This window comes from Oryx dammah, unplaced genomic scaffold, assembly GCF_014754425.2.
Source record: "Oryx dammah isolate SB20612 unplaced genomic scaffold, SCBI_Odam_1.1 HiC_scaffold_6, whole genome shotgun sequence".
Taxonomy (NCBI): domain Eukaryota; kingdom Metazoa; phylum Chordata; class Mammalia; order Artiodactyla; family Bovidae; genus Oryx; species Oryx dammah.
In genome coordinates, this window is record NW_024070190.1 from 27184004 (window position 1) to 27201510 (window position 17507).

A 17507-nucleotide genomic window follows, 5' to 3' on the forward strand; every position below is an offset into this window, starting at 1 on the left:
AAAGTGCCATTAAAGTTAAGGCAATGTTATTAAAAGATGTGTTAATTTTCAGTTAAATTTTCTATAAAAGACCAATTAGTTTAAAAGGCTTGACAGCATTAACTGTGAAACATAAGCTCTGGTAATTATAGTTTAAAAAAATAAAAAAGAGAAAGATGCTCCAGCGTGTTGGAGACACGGACGCAGAGGGACCTCCAAGGAATGGGCTAGATGGCGCTGTGGGCTCAGATTTTCCTGTTGTAACTCGCTGGTCCTTTCCCTAGCGTTTCTGGGTTTACTCCCCAAAGTTTAGAAGCTAAGGGGCCACTCAAGTGATCTGGGCCAGCTGATACTGGAGCTGAGAATGCAGAAAGCAATGTTCCAAACTGGTTGCATTGTCAGCTGGTTGCTGTTTTTATAAGCTACCCTTTATTGAGCATTTGATGGGCTTCCCTGGTGGCACAGTGGTAAAGAACCCGTCTGCCAATGCAGAAGGCACAAAAGAGACTTGGGTCCCATCCCTGGGTCGAGAAGATCCCCTGGAGGAGGGCATGGCACCCACTCCAGTACTCTTGCCTGGAAAATCCCATGGACAGAGGAGCCTGGTGGGCTGCAGCCCAGGGGCTTGCGAAGAGTCAGACATGACTGAGTACACAGAATTTTTTGTTCATTAAAATTACACAAAATATCCCAGTTAACACTATCCAATAATCTGGGTTTGTTTGTTTTTAACCCCTTTTATATGGATAAGGAATCCAAAACCCAGAAAAGTGAGGCAACTTTCCTATTGTCATAGCTATTGCAAGGGATTTTAAATAATAGCAACTAAATTCCGAAGTCTGTACACCGATCTAGGGGTGCCATGTTGCCATACTTGGGTGAAAGTCTGCCCAGACCAGACGTGGAATCCGGACCTTGGCACTGGGAAGAGGGACTCCCATATTACTCAGATTAGACCTGTTTGGATCCCAGGTACTGAGCAGAACCCTGGAGAATTCTGTTCTCTTTAGGGCCCCCAAAAACATGTGACACAGGATCAGCCATAGCAAAGGCTTCTGCTGAAAATGAGGGCTTCCCTGATAGCTCAATGGGTAAAGAATCGCCTGCAATGCAGGAGACCCTGGTTCGATTCCTGGGTTGGGAAGATCTGCTGGAGAAGGGATAGGCTACCCACTCCAGTATTCTTGGGCTTCCCTTGTGGCTCAGCTGGTAAAGAATCCACCTGCAATGCAGGAGACCTGGGTTCGATCCCTGGGTTGGGAAGATCCCTGAAGAAGGGAAAGGCTACCCACTCCAGTATTCTGGCCTGGAGAATTCCCTGGACTGTATAGTCCATTGGGTCACAAAGAATAGAACACGACTGAGCGACTTTCGCTTCACTTCACTTCTGCTGAAAGTGGTTTCCCTGATAGCTCAGTTGGTAAAGAAGATGCCTGCAATGCCAGAGGTTATAGTTCGATTCCTGGGTTGGGAAGATCCACTGGAGAAGGGATAAGCTACTCACTCCAGTATTCTTGGGCTTCCCTTGTGGCTCAGACAGTAAAGAATCCGCCTGCAATGCAGGAGACCTGTGTTTGATCCCTGGGATGGGAATATCCCGTGGAGAAGGGAAAGGCTACCCACTCCAGTATTCTGGCCTGGAGAATTCCATGGACTGTATGGTCCCTAGGGTTGCAAAGAGTCAGACTTGAAAGCATTCCTGGAGACTAGTCCTGCCCGGTTTGGAGATTCCATGCCAGACTTCCTCACAAGCCTTCTTGCACAAGTATAGTGAACAAGCCCACAGGAAAGACTAGGAGTACAAAAGCTTAGGAGGCAAAGGAACACACCTGTTTGTTACAGAATTCTGTGTTTCTTCCATCTGGTGTCTCTGTTACCCAAGGAAAGAATGATGCCTTCTGGGTCAGATGAGTTGTGGAGAGGTTTGTTCTAGCTGCCATATCCTCCACAGTAATAGTCTATGATAACTGCCGTTTGAAGTCCTAGCCCCTGGTTTGCCCTCGTGATGCTTAAACTGTCACTTCCTAAGCAGAAAGCACTGGATGGAATGCTTAATGGCAGACCTGTCTATGTTCTGTGAGTGGTACCCCAGGCCCATAAAGAAATTTGCCCCCCAGAATGACTGGACATCTTTTATCAGGGGAAGCATTGTTTTTCCACCAAGTTGCTCAGATCACAAAGAGACCTTGAAACGTGCTCAGAGCACACCTGTATGTAATGTCAGAGGACTTCTCTGCAGCTGAATACTGAGGCACCAAAATGGGAGCAAGGTGTCATTATACTCTGTCACAGCAGAGACTGTTGCCTATAGCTCTGCTCCTTGATGCCTGTATGAAAAAATCAAGGAGAGAGATCTGGGGTACAGTGCCAGCTCAGGGGCCAGAGAATTGTGTTCAATGTTGTGAGTGGTTCTAGAATTGTGCAGGGACCTCTGAAACCCTCTGACCCACCCTGAAATTATACCCCTTGATGGGCAATTTTGAAAGTGACACACTTTTGGAATAGCATACAATTTCAGTCCAAACCAAGAGCCAGGGATTAGTAGGTGCTCAATAAATGTCAGTGACTGATTGATCAAAAAGATTAAGCTGTTTCAGTGTAACTGATTTCAGCACAAAAAGGGAAACACTCTAAGGTCAAATCTTAAAGATTTGACAAAACAATAACCTTTCATGTTGACCTTCCTGACTTACTGTTGCAAAGCAGAACTTAGAGTGTTCTTTGTTTAAGAACCATCGGCTGTTTTCCTTAGAAAATGAATTCATGTTCCATGGGAAACTTGGAAAAGTGCAGATATATATAAAGAAGAAAATTTAAATAAACCATATTCCCAACACACAAAGATCAGCCTGGCTAGTATTTTGGTATATTTCCTTCCAGATGGTTAGATAAATATGGAATCATCCAGTTTTATATCTTGGGTTTTTTTTTCTTTTCAGACTTAGTATTTTTATCAGAGTATCTAATCATGTCATTTTCTTGGGAATCATTGTAAGGTCTCCATGTAGGACTTCCTGAGACTCAAACATATGGATGTCCCAGAATCTTGATAAACATTATCTATTGTGGGACATTTCAGTTTTTAATCATTTTTATTATAAAAAGAACTAACCCTGTGATAAGTATTATAGTACATAAATCTTTGAGCAAGAAGAAACTTATTACTTTGAGGTAAACTTACTAGGTTTTAAACAAATATGAACATATTTAAAACTCTTGGTATCTATTGCCAGATTATCCCCCAGAAACAATTATACCATTGCACAACCATCACTGGTGTGTACATGCCATCTCTTGTATTTTGGTGAGCAGTGATTATCATCTTCCTTAGGGGGTCCTTCAATTGTGTTGGTGGTAGTTCTGAAGTATCTATAATTTTAACTTGTGTCTATAACCATGTAAATGCATATGGTCTTTTGTGAATTTTTCTATAGATTTTATGCCTAAATCCTGCTTGCTGAACAAAAGAAGTCATCAGGTATCCTGTCAGTGTGTTAGTCACTCAGCTGTGTCTGACTCTTTGTGACCCCATGGACTGTAGCCCACCAGGCTCCTCTGTCCATGGAATTTCCCTGCTGCTACTGCTACCCCACTCCAGTACTCTTGCCTGGAAAATCCCATGGATGGAGGAGCCTGGTAGGCTGCAGTCGGTGGGGTTGCGAAGAGTCGGACATGACTGAGCGACTTCACTTTCACTTTTCACTTTCATGCATTGGAGAAGGACGTGGCAACCCACTCCAGTGTTCTTGCCTGGAGAATCCCAGGGATGGGGGAACCTGGTGGGCTGCCGTCTATGGGGTCGCACAGAGTCGGACACAACTGAAACGACTTAGCAGCAGCAGCATTTTATAACATTTACCCCCTCCCCCCACCAAGTTTATTGAGATATCATTGATTTATATCATTATTATAACATTATAAAGTTTAAGGTGTACAATGATGTATGTATATATTGTGAAATGATTACAACAGTAAAGTTAGTTAATACATCCATCACCTCCCAGGTACAATTTTTTCTTGCTGTTGCTGAGAACTGTAAAAATCTACTCTCTTAAGCAGTTTTCAAATGTATAGTGCAGTATTGTTAACTTTATGCACTGTGTTATAGTGTGTCATATCTCCAGAATTTATTAATTATATCCTATGAGCACCTTCACCCATTATTCCCAGCCCCCACCTCCTGCCCCTGGCAACAACCAGTCTGTTCTCTGTTTCTATAGGATTGGGTATTTTTTAGATTTCACGTATAAGTGAGAGTATATAAATTATGTTTCTCTGACTTATTTCACTTAGCTTCATGCTCTCAGAATTCATCCATGTTGTTACATAGGACAAGATTTCCTTCTTTTACAGCTAAATATTCCATTGTGTAAGTATATGCCACATTTCCTTCATCAGTTCATCTCTCAGTGGACACTTAGACTGTTTCCATGTCTTCAGTTCAGTTCAGTTCAGTTGCTCAGTCTTGTCCGACTCTTTGTGACCCCATGAATCGCAGCACGCTAGGCCCCCCTGTCCATCACCAACTCCCGGAGTTCACTCAGACTCACGTCCATCAAGTCCGTGATGCCATCCAGCCATCTCATCCTCGATTGTCTCCTTCTCTTCCTGCCCCCAATCTCTCCCAGCATCAGAGTCTTTTCCAATGAGTCAACTCTTCACATGAGGTGTCCAAAATACTGGAGCTTCAGCTTTAGCATCATTCCTTCCAAAGAAATCCCAGGGTTGATCTCCTTCAGAATGGACTGGTTGGATCTCCTTGCAGTGCAAGGGACTCTCAAGAGTCTTCTCCAACACCACAGTTCAAAAGCATCAATTCTTCGGTGCTCAGCCTTCTTCACAGTCCAACCCTCACATCCATACATGACCACAGGAAAAACCATAGCCTTGACTAGATGGACCTTAGTCGGCAAAGTAATGTCTCTGCTTTTGAATATACTATTTAGGCTGGTCATAACTTTTCTTCCAAGGAGTAAGTGTCTCTTAATTTCATGGCTGCAGTCACCATCTGCAGTGATTTTGGAGGCCTAAAAAATAAAGTCTGACACTGTTTCCACTGTTTCCCCATCTATTTCCCATGAAGTGATGGGACCAGATGCCATGATCTTCGTTTTCTGAATGTTGAGCTTTAAGCCAACTTTTTCACTCTCCTCTTTCACTTTCATCAAGAGGCTTTTTAGCTCCTCTTCACTTTCTGCCACAATAGTGGTGTCATCTGCATATCTGAGGTTATTGATATTTCTCCCGGCAATCTTGATTCCAGCTTGTGTATCTTCCAGTCCAGTGTTTCTCATGATGTACTCTGCATATAAGTTAAATAAGCAGGGTGACAATATACAGCCTTGACGTACTCCTTTTCCTATTTGGAACCAGTCTGTTGTTCCATGTCCAGTTCTAACTGTTGCTTCCTGACCTGCATATAGGTTTCTCAAGAGGCAGGTCAGGTGGTCTGGTATTCCCATCTCTTTCAGAATTTTCCACAGTTTCTTGTGATCCACACAGTCAAAGGCTTTGGCATAGTCAATAAAACAGAAATAGATGTTTTTCTGGAACTCTCTTGCTTTTTCCATGATCCAGTGGATGTTGGCAATTTGATCTCTGGTTCCTCTGCCTTTTTTAAAACCAGCTTGAACATCAGGGAGTTCACAGTTCACATATTGCTGAAGCCTGGCTTGGAGAATTTTGAGCATTACTTTACTAGCATGTGAGATGAGTGCAATTGTGCAGTAGTTTGAGCATTCTTTTGCATTGCCTTTCTTTGAAATTGGAATGAAAACTGACCTTTTCGAGTACTGTGGCCACTGCTGAGTTTTCCAAACTTGCTAGCATATTGAGTGCAGCACTTTCACAGCATCCTCTTTCAGGATTTGAAACAGCTCCACTGGAATTCCATCACCTCCACTAGCTTTGTTTGTAGTGATGCTTTCTAAGGCCCACTTGACTTTACATTCCAAGATGTCTGGCTCTAGATGAGTGATCATATCATCATGATTATCTGGGTCGTGAAGATCTTTTTTGTATAGTTCTTCTGTGTATTCTTGCCACCTCTTCTTAATATCTTCTGCTTCTGTTAGGTCCATACCATTTCTGTCCTTTAGCGAGCCCATCTTTGCATGAAATGTTCCCTTGGTATCTCTGATTTTCTTGAAGAGATCTCTAGTCTTTCCCATTCTGTTGTTTTCCTCTATTTCTTTGCATTGATCGCTGAAGAAGGCTTTCTTATCTCTTTTTGCTATTCTTTGGAACTCTGCATTCAGATGCTTATATCTTTCCTTTTCTCCTTTTCTTTTCACCTCTCTTCTTTTCACAGCTATTTGTAAAGCCTCCCCAGACAGCCATTTTGCTTTTTTGCATTTCTTTTCCATGGGGATGGTCTTGATCCCTGTCTCCTGTATAATGTCACGAACCTCATTCCATAGTTCATCAGGCACTCTATCTATCAGATCTAGACACTTAAATCTATTTCTCACTTCCACTGTATAATCATAAGGGATTTGATTTAGGTCATACCTGAATGGTCTAGCGGTTTTCCCTACTTTCTTCAATTTAAGTCTGAATTTGGTAATAAGGAGTTCATGATCTGAGCCACAGTCAGCTCCCAGTCTTGTTTTTGCTGACTATATAGAGCTTCTCCATTTTTGGCTGCAAAGAATATAATCAATCTGATTTCGGTGTTGACCATCTGGTGATGTCCATGTGTAGAGTCTTCTCTTGTGTTGTTGGAAGAGGGTGTTTGCTATGACCAGTGCATTTTCTTGGCAAAACTCTATTAGTCTTTGCCCTGCTTCATTCCGCATTCCAAGGCCAAATTTTGCTGTTACTCCAGGTGTTTCTTGACTTCCTACTTTTGCATTCCAGCCCGCTAAAATGAAAAGGACATCTTTTTTGGGTGTTAGTTCTAAAAGGTCTTGTAGGTCTTCATAAAACCGTTCAACTTCAGCTTCTTCAGCATTACTGGTTGGGGCATAGACTTGTATAACTGTGATATTGAATGGTTTGCCTTGGAGACGAACAGAGATCATTCTGTCGTTTTTGAGATTGCATCCAAGTACTGCATTTCGGACTCTTTTGTTGACCATGATGGCTACTCCATTTCTTCTGAGGGATTCCTGCCCGCAGTAGTAGATGTAATGGTCATCTGAGTTAAATGCACCCATTCCAGTCCATTTTAGTTCGCTGATTCCTAGAATGTCGACGTTCACCCTTGCCATCTCTTGTTTGACCACTTCCAATTTGCCTTGATTCATGGACCTGACATTCCAGGTTCCTATGCAATATTGCTCTTTACAGCATCAGATCTTGCTTCTATCACCAGTCACATCCACAACTGGGTATTGTTTTTGCTTTGGCTCCATCCCTTCATTCTTTCTGGAGTTATTTCTCCACTGATCTCCAGTAGCATATTGGGCACCTACTGACCTGGGGAGTTCCTCTTTTGGTATCCTATCATTTTGCCTTTTCATATTGTTCATGGGGTTCTCAAGGCAAGAATACTGAAGTGGCTTGCCATTCCCTTCTCCAGTGGGCCACATTCCATGTCTTAGCTAATGTAAACAATGCCACAGTGAACACAGGGGTGAAAAAGATAGCTCTTTGAGATAGCTATTTCTTCTCCTGTGGATATATACCCAGAAGTGGAATTGCTTGGTCATATGCTAGCTATACTTATAATTTCTCAAGGAACCAGCATACTGTTCTCCATAGTGGCGATATCAGCTTACATTCCCACTAGCAGTTTACAAGGTTTCCTTTTGTTCACAACCTTGCCAACACTTATTTCTCATATTTTTGACAGTAGTCATTCTAGCAGGTATGAGATGATGTCTTACCACGGTTTTGATTTGCATTTTCCTGATGACTAGTGATGTCGAACATCTTTTATAAAGTACCTGTTGGCTATTTGAATATCTTCTTTGGAAAAATGTCTATTCCGTTCCTTTGTCAATTTTTTAACCAAATTTTGGGATTTTTTTTTTTTTTTTTTTTTTTTGCTACCGAGTTGTATAAATTCCCTTTGCTTTCTGTGTTAGAAATTTAAGTAAATGTATTTTCATAGTAGGAAATATATAAAATGAATTACAGGAAAAATTGAATATGAATCAGAATTCTGTTACCAGGAATTAATTTCCATGTAAAATTTTGGGGTACTAAATATTTAGTATTTACATAATATTAAATATTTTTATATGACTATATATCTTTGGAGGTCTGCACTTTAACATGAGTTTTAGATCTTAGTGATTTTTGGATCCTGCTTTTTTAATATATTTTAATATTATGTCATGCAGTTGTTACCATGCCGTTAAATACTCTCTGAAAGCATAATATTAATATCTGGACAATGTAAGTCACATAAGTATATCATTACTTATTTAATCATTTCCATATTGTTGAAAACATTTTCCAGATAGCAATTTCCCCTAAATCATTTGTTGAGTAAACGTCCCTTCTCCATGGTGTGTCATGCTTTCCTTATTGTATTAAGAAATGGAACAGCAAACTTTTTTATAAAGGGACAGATGGTGAATATTCTAGGCTTTTGAGAGCCATATAGACTCTGTTGACAATATTCAATTCTGCCATTATAGCACAAAAATCATTAGTAAACAAGTGGGCATGTGTGCATCTCAATAAAACTTTATTAAAAAAACAAAAACAGCTGGCAGTCTACATTTTTCCCATGGCCTTGATTTGCTAACTCGTGTATTAAGGTCTTATAACTACTAGAGTATGGTTCTCAAAACTTTGAAGGACAATTTCATAAACTGTTTCCAGAGGTAATTTAACATAATTTTATCAAGTTTGAAAATGTATCAATTCACTAAATATCCTCTTGCTACTTCATTAGTTGATGCTTTATTATTTCAACCTTCTATTTTTCTCAGATAAAAAAGAACAACCAAAACCAATTATTTTAAGAATTATTAGAATTATTAGTTGACATTCTTTTAAATTTAATGATAAAAGCATTTAAGGTTCTGAATTCGTCTCTGTAGCTATGGCCTCAATCCATGACACTTTTGTGTGTTATTTTCAAATAGTCTTTAATTTTTTAATACTCTATATTCTTGAGTTTTATTTCCATCTTGACCTGTAATTATTTAGGATACTTTAAAAGAAGTTTGAAGTATTGGGTTATTTACTTTTCTTTCTACTATTATGTTTATTTTTAAAATGTAGCCCATACATCTTATATTTTAGTATGTATATTGATATTTTATACTTTGGGCCATTGATCACAATTTATTAGCATTACTTGGAAGCTAACTAAAAATGTAAAGTTTCGTGCAAATGTACTAAATGCCCACATTATATCCTTCATTTCCTTATACTTTTGGTCTGTTTGAGCTGTGAAAACAAGAAACACAATGATATATTTCACATATCACTTTTACATATGACTCTCAGTTCGTATTTATTTTACTATAATGGTTAATTAGCTTTGTTGTCTATATTTTAGTTATAATATTTTCTCCATAAATGTTATATACTTTTTGTAAATTTTAACTATGAACATGTAGTTAATTTGATACTAAAATTTTTTAATTTTCTCTTTAAATATACTTTCTTTTGCTCTGTGTATGTGTGTGTGTTTTCCTGTCTCTGAAGATACCAGAGTCTGATTTTTATTTTAGTTTTTGAACAAGTTTGAGAACTTTGCCATTTTATCAAATCATTTAGTTCATTTATATTTAATTATATAATCTATAATGCTAAAATTTGCATTATACTCTATGCTTCGATGATTGTGTCCTTTATTCTCTATCCTTGGGCATTGGTCTATGTTTGTATGCTTATTTTCTCTAATGATGTGTAAATTATACATTCTGTTTTTAACTCTAGTTAGTGGATACCAGATACTCTATAAATGTACTTGAAGCTACATTTTATTTATATTATTATCTAGAAAATTTAATAGCTCTTTATTTCTTCCTTTATAAGATCAGGGAATTTACATGTCTTTACTTCCATCCTCCTTTCTTCTACCTCATTTTTCTGACTTTTAAAAATGATTTAATGATTACTGATAGATAATTTTATGTCATATTTTTTCTTTCAAGAATTACTTTTGACATTTACATTGTTTGATAATAATATATCCTTCAAAAATTCCATGTTTTAATATATTTCACTGGTATTTTTAAATAAAGTTTGCTCATTTTTGCCCATTTTAAAATTGGGGTTACTTTTCTTTATGTTGTTGAACTGTAATATTTTTAAATATATACTTTGGATACTAGGTCCTTATGGGATATATGGTTTGCAAATATTTTCTCTCACTCTGTAGGATTTCTTTTCACTTTCTGGATAGTGTAATTTGTGCACAGACAGTTCTGATTCTGATGGTTTAATTTACCTATTTTTTTCTTTTGTTGCCTATGCTTTAGGTGTCATATTTAAGAATCAGTTTTCAAATCAAAAGCATAATGCTTTACTTCTATGTTTTCTTCTAAGTGTTTGATTGTTTTGCCTTTTATATTCAGGTCTTCAATCCATTTGAATTAATTTTTGCATAGGGTGTGAGATAGGGATCCAAATTTATTCTTCTGAATTTGGATACCCAGCTGTGGTAGCAATATTTGATTAAGAGTCTATATTCTTCCTCTGTAGAATGATCTTGGAAACTTTGTTGAAAAATCAATTGATGCAAACTGTATGAGTTTATCTCTGGATTCTCAATTTGATTCCAGTGGTCCATAAGTCTATCCTTAGGGCAATACCATACTCTCTTGATTATAGTAGCTTTGTGGTGTGCTCCACAATCAGGAAGTGTGAGTCCTCCAGTTTTGTTTTTCCTTTTCAAGATGGTTTGGTTATTTGGGGCTCCTTGCAATTTCATAAGAATTTTAAAGCGAGCTTCTTCACTACTATAAAAATGGTCTTTGGGATTTTGATAGCAATTGCAATAAATCTATAGATTGTTTGGGGGAATATTGCTATCTTAAGAATAGTAAGTCTTACAGTCCATGAACTTAAGATGTCTTTCCATTTATTTAGATTTTCTTTATTTCAACAATATTTTGTAGTTTCCAGTGTATTAAACTTATATCTCCTTGGTTAAATTTATTCCTCAGTATTTTATTCTTTGTGATGCTATTGTAATAAGAATTATTTTCTTAATTTCATTTTTATGTTTTTCATTGCACGTGCATGGATACACAAATGATTGGTTTTGTATTCTGCAATCTTAGTGAATTCATTTATTACCAAGAATATTATTTTAGTGGATTATTTAGGATTTTCTATATACAAGATCATGTCTTCTGTGAATAGAGATAATTTTTCTTCTTCAGTTTTTATATAGATACCTTTATTTCCTTCTAGCCCTGGCTAAGACCTCCAGTGCTATGCTTAATAGAAGTGGTGAGGGCTGGCTTCTTTGTCTTGTTCCTAATGTAAAAGGAAAACTTCCAATCTTTTACCTATAAGTCTGATGTTTTAATATATGTCCTTTTTCAGATTGAGGAAATTACATTCCATTTCTAGTTTTTTGAGTGTGTTTATCATGAAATAGCATTGGATCCTTTTCAGGCATTTTAAAATTATATTTTTTTAAAATTTCAATATCTTATACATTTTAAAAGAATTGAATAAGTTGTATGAAGTCAGCTTTCTTATCATCTGATCTTTTGTTTGTTAGAGATACTAAGTTGATTTTGATTCTAAAATGTATGCTTCCTAAATTTTTCTTTTACTTCTTCCAGTAAATATTAAAAAATATTTATATTAGCTATTTCTCTCTGTACATTTGAGCAAGACAGAGGTCTGTGTTTCGCCATGAGGTCATTAGTGTTCTGCCCTCCACACCGCACGCTGGCGAACTCCTCCCTGGGTGTTCATCTAGAAGGCTAATTACAGCACAAAGGCCTTTGTCAAAGTTCTGTGTCTGGCACTCCCTCATTTAATGTGCCACAGAGCTGAGGTCAGGTGAGGGGGCTTCTACTTTGAACGATGGTCTATTGAACTATAGAGAAGACAGTTTACTCTGACGACTTTGGGAAGTGTGTTTACATGTGTGCCCTGAACCAGTTTCCATGAGAGTTCACCTGTGGTGACCCACATGGCTCTGGTCACAGCTCAGCGTCTAGTCCCCATTAACCCTTGCTGGGTCTTTCCTAAGTCTAAATGGAATCTTAGCATAGAGGCAGCCTGAGAAGTGCAGATTCAAGGGTTAAATGAATGGCCTTGGTTTGCACCCCCACCCCACAACCCCACCAAAAAAAAAAAAAAAAAGCTAGAAAAGACTTTTTGAAAGGGAAAACTGGTCATGAATTAACCTGTCTTTTCATCAACAACGGCCCAAGTTTCTTTTTTAAATTTTTTATTTTGTACTGGGGTAGAGCCGATTAACAATGTCGTGATCATTCCAGGTGAACAGAAAAGGGACTCTGCCATATATTTATGGTTATTTGTTCTTCCCCAAACTCCCCTCTCATCCAGGCTGCCATATAACATTGAGCAGAGTTCCATGTACTAAACAGTAGGTGACAAAGCCCCGAGTTTCTGATAACAGTCCCGAAAGTATTTCTCAGTGCTCCCTGTGCACAAAACACTTTTCTAAGTGCCTCACATGTATCAGTTATATAGTCCTTGTAACCCACTCTATTATATTTTACAGATCATGACACTGAGGCACAAAACTGAGAAATAACTTTCCAAAGTCATGCAGCTACTAAGTGGCGAGGTCAGCGCTGAACCCCTAGCCTGCCTCTCACACCTTAACCACACCAGCAGTGGTTCCTGCTATATTTGTTCTCATTCAGCTTCTCTGTCCCCCAGGGGGCATCTAAGCTCTGGCAGATGATACCTTCTCCTTAGGGCCTGATTGGTTCTGAATCACATTCCTAGTTTCCTGTTGCTGTTGAGATTTTGCATCATTTTGGGTGCTTTGGGATTACTTCAGTAACCTAGGGATTCTAGCCTCACTAGCAGCTACCATTTTAACTCAGAAGTCCTCCTGGAATTCTATGCATATAAAGTTGATCTTAATGATGGTGCTTATTTTACGGATGAGAAAATCAAAGCCCAGAAAGATTAGGCAACCTCCCCCGAGACATAGAACTATGATGGCCAAGCTGTAGAGAACTCATCCTTTACCTGGCTTGTTACCCACTAGATTTTTACCAGGTGAACTGTCCAAAAATCTGCTGAAGTAAAAATGCAGCTGTCTTGCCTAACCTGCTTCAAAAGGTCCATCCATCCTCAAAAGCCACAGGCAAAATTTAGCTTGATATTATTTAGCCTGTTTGATTTCTTCTTACACTGGAAAATGGAAAACAGACCCTTAACTGAGATTTTCCTTGAATTAGGCTGTGTGAAAAATGCCTTTCTGAGCTCTTTTATTTGACATCCTATTAATTTTTTAAAACTCCTATTGTTTTGTTCCTGACAGACCTGTTATGTTTCAGATGGGAGACAAATGTACACATTGAGGGAAACTTCCTTAATAAGCTATATTTGCCTCAGACCACAGAGGTTACTTAAAGACAAAAATACCAGGGTATCCACCTTGTCATACATTTATCTGGCATATTTAATTAATAGAAACTTCCGGTTTAGCCTATTATCAAAGTATGTGATAAATTGTTGAATGCATGGTCTTAATGATGCTGTTGGCATCTCATTCTAAAGAGAAAAGTTCTACCATTGTTGGGGGAAGCAGCTTCCTGGCACGTGGGTTGCAGAAACTCAGAGGCCGTCCTGCCTGGGTCAGGCTGCATTTTATTGCATACGCCCAGAGTCCCTTAGCAAGCAGGAGAGGAAGCCGTATTTACATCCCTACTAGCACCAATTATGGTAAACACCAACCATTTCAACTTTAGCCCTTTAATAAAAATCCATTGAATTTCAGGTTTCAAAGTCAGGCTCTCGTGGCAGAACCAAGTAGGAGAGAAAAGCGTGAAATAATTGGAGGCTGCTGTCTTTTCACTTCCCACATAAAACTGTTTGAAGAGACAGGCCAGAACTTTAAACAGGAGACATCAAGAGAAGTTATAATTTGAATGTCGGTTGTCGTGACTTTAGGGTGTGTGCTTAAAGGACTTTGCACCCATCTCTTCCCAGACATACTTCAATGACAACATCCTTACCCTGATACGGACCCTGGTGACTGGAGGAGCCACGCCAGAGCTGGAGGCTTTGATTGCCGAGGAGAATGCACTCCGTGGGGGCTACAGCACCCCCCAGACACTGGCCAACAGGGACCGTTGCCGTGTGGCCCAGTTAGCGCTGCTGGACGGGCCCTTTGCAGACCTGGGGGTGAGTTCAGGGGACAGAGGGCACCTGAGCCTGTTATTTGGAAATGACCGGATCTGAATGTGTCAGGCTAGACCCTTGCCTTTGGTTCTTTCCACATGAAAAGAGCTATCAGAGGTGATGCTCATGGTTTACTGTGTATCAGGCTCGGTGCTTTATATGGATTCATTCATTTAACCCCACGGAGACCCTTTGGCATAGGTTCTCTTATCAGATGCTCTAAGGAAACTGGGGCTCAGAGAAACTGAGGACTGGCCCTATCAGGGAATTTGCACCAGGAATGTTGGCTTCAGAGTCCATGGGCTTACTGACTCTCCTAGAGTATCTTCTGCCACAAGACGGGAGGCATCAGGTGGTTTCAGATGCACACAAGTTAGGGAACCCATTCTGCTGGTCTTAGCATGGATCAGGGCTACTTAACCCCAACTGCACATTAACTGATCTGCCAGAGTGCCTGAAGCAAGCTGGAATGTCGAGTCCAAAGGGAGGCATGGGCCACCTCTGCAGCGAGGAGCGGGGCTAGGGGAGAGTGACTGTTCCAGCCTCAGAATTAGGAGACCTCAGTCTGGAATTGGAGACGTAAAGGATCCACATGAGATGCTCTTGACTGGGCCAGTGGGTCTAGAGGCACATAATAAGCTGTGGTGTTCTGAAAACCGCTAATGTCACAGTCAAGCCCAGAGTCCTGGCCATCAGTGTTTCCTAAAAGCTCCTGTGGACTATTATATTTCTGGAGGAGGACATGGCAACCCACTCCAGAACTCTTGCCTGGAGAATCCCATGGACAGAGGAGCCTGTGGGCTACAGTCCATAGAGTCTCGAAGAGTCAGACAGGACTGAAGTGGCTTAGCACACATGCACGCGGGCTATTAATTCTGGATGTGGACTCAGCCGCTCCCCTACTGCCCTCCCTGCACAGAGGTGACCCCGGCCTCCCTCTGGGCTCCACGTACCAGCCTGCTTCAGGCACTCGGGCAAAAGTATGAAGTGTTAATTGACCTTTATTCCCAGCCCAACTCCATGAATGTATTCAAGGGCTGGAACCAGCAGTCTTAAGAGCCAGTAAGCCTATTGTGTGAACAGTACTGCCTGTCACCCAGAAAGTCCAAATAGTGGAGAAGGAGCCAAGGAAAGGGTCACTTTCTCCATGACTTCCGAAACCGTGATGCTAATTTGCACCGTGTTTTAGTTTGGTGAGGGACAAAAAGCTGTGTTAGAGCTTCTTTAAAAGGTCATCTCCATAGCGAGTGGCTCTTTTTATCTATCATTCACTCACTGGTACACCTCAGTGGTAAAGAATCTGCCTTCCAATGCCAGAGATGTGGGTTCAATCCTAGGGTTGAGAAGATTCCCTGGAGAAAGAAATGGCAACCCGCTCCGGTATTTTTGCCTGAGAAAATCCCATTGACAGAGGAGCCTGGTGGGCTACAGACCATGGGGTAGCAAAAAGAGTCGGATATGACTTAGCGACTAAACAACAACATTTTAAAAGAACAAAGACTTTAAATAATGGGAAGGTCTGGTTCCAGTTGTGTTCTCTAGCAGGAGGCCCATCTGGCAGTTTCATTAACAGGAAGGACAGACGCAGTCACTTTATTCCCAGTGAAGTCAGCCCTTGGTGCCCTTCCTGTGTTAATACCTGAAGCTAGCTGGCTGTAGGAAGCCAGTGCTTCTGGATGAGTTTGCTTTCACGTTCCTCATCTGGCCCCAGACCCTTGGAAAATGACTGTGAACTGATTAGAACTGTGAATCCCAGTTATTCAGCCTGCAGACCTCCAGCTCCTGGGGAAACACATTCTCTTCCACCCTTGCCATCTCCAAGGTCTGTAAATTGTGCTTTTCACACAGTCCTTCTCTGAAAGAGCCTGTCACCATAGTACCTGGTGGGGTCTTCTTCTGGTAGTGATTTTAATTATCACTTGAGCAGTTTTGACAACACGGTCAGATCACTGTGGTTGCAACTGAGCTGGGGCTAAACATCATCAACATTTTGCAGAGCTGATTTCTTCTCCTTAGCCGAACAGACATCTGAGACTTTCAAGCTTATATCATGCCTTAAAGTAAGGAAAGGCACCAGCTCCTTAGGGCTCTCATTCCTGCAGATGAAAAACTGGAGGGAACCAGAGGAAAACCCATTCTTATTTGATCCCAAAAAGTCACCAACAATGGGGCGTAGGCTATAAAGCACATTTAACTTCTTCAGCCACTGGTCCTCGGCACAGACCCTCCGACTCAGGAGACACTAATATGAGCTTTTATGAAAAGGCACTTCCCTCCCACCCCCAGGACCTTTACTTTCAGGCAAATAAAAATGATTTTTCTCTCTGTTCTTTTGTTGTCTCCCAGGATGGTGGTTGTTATGGTGATCTGTTCTGCAAAGCTCTGAAAACATACAATATGCTTTGTTTTGGAATTTATCGGCTGAGAGATGCTCACCTCAGCACCCCCAGCCAATGCACGAAGAGGTGAGTATGTTTCCACTCTGCCCTCCCAAAGGCAGAGACAGAAATGCCCTCTCTTGTCTCCCACAATGAGGGCAAAAGTCTACATGTGTGTTCTCAATGTGCAAATTGCTCTGCCCATATTAAATCCAATGCTGACTTTGGTGGTGGTTATGGGAAGCTTTTTTCTTTAATTACAATAGCAAGTATAAAGACATTGTGGGGAGAATTCAAGTTTTATGGGATAGTTCCATCCATCACCTAATTACACAAGTCTGAAGGAAAACATGTCTTCCAAACTCCTGCTACTGGGATAATTCTGTTGGTATCTCATATAGAAATATTTCATATTGCTACTGTTCAAGGTAGATAGTTCCTTTGCCCTGTCTTAGACATATAGATAGATAGATACCTGTATATATATATAGGTATCGATATATATATATATATCGATACCTATATATATATACACACACACATACATATATACCTGTCATTGTTGTTTAGTTGCTCAATAGTGTTCAACTTTTTGCAACCCCACACACTAAAGCCTGCCAGGCTCCTCTGTTCATGGAATTTCCCAGGCAAGAATATTGGAGTGGGTTGCCATTTCCCTCTCCGGGGTATCTTCCTGACCCAGGAACTGAACCCACGTCTTCTGCTTCGCAGGCGGATTCTTTACCACTGCACTACCTGGGAAGCTCTCTCTCTCACTCTCTCTCCCCCCCCCCAACCCACACACACACAAGCACACATATATATATATTTAATTTTTATTGGAGTATAGTTGATTTGCAATGTTGTATTAGTTTCAGGTGCACAGCAAAGTGA

At 40.2% G+C, this 17507-nt stretch overlaps 1 protein-coding gene across 13 annotated transcripts in view; it reads left to right on the forward strand.

The window, feature by feature from the left end:
* KCNMA1 (potassium calcium-activated channel subfamily M alpha 1) overlaps positions 1-17507 on the forward strand; it is a 773098-nt gene that overhangs the window by 737606 nt on the left and 17985 nt on the right. For all 13 annotated transcript variants that reach the window (XM_040242344.1, XM_040242341.1, XM_040242343.1 and 10 more), the window contains 2 exons: positions 14044-14238; positions 16582-16700. In XM_040242344.1, coding sequence (XP_040098278.1) covers positions 14044-14238; positions 16582-16700 — 314 coding nt within the window. The remainder of the gene's footprint in view (positions 1-14043; positions 14239-16581; positions 16701-17507) is intronic.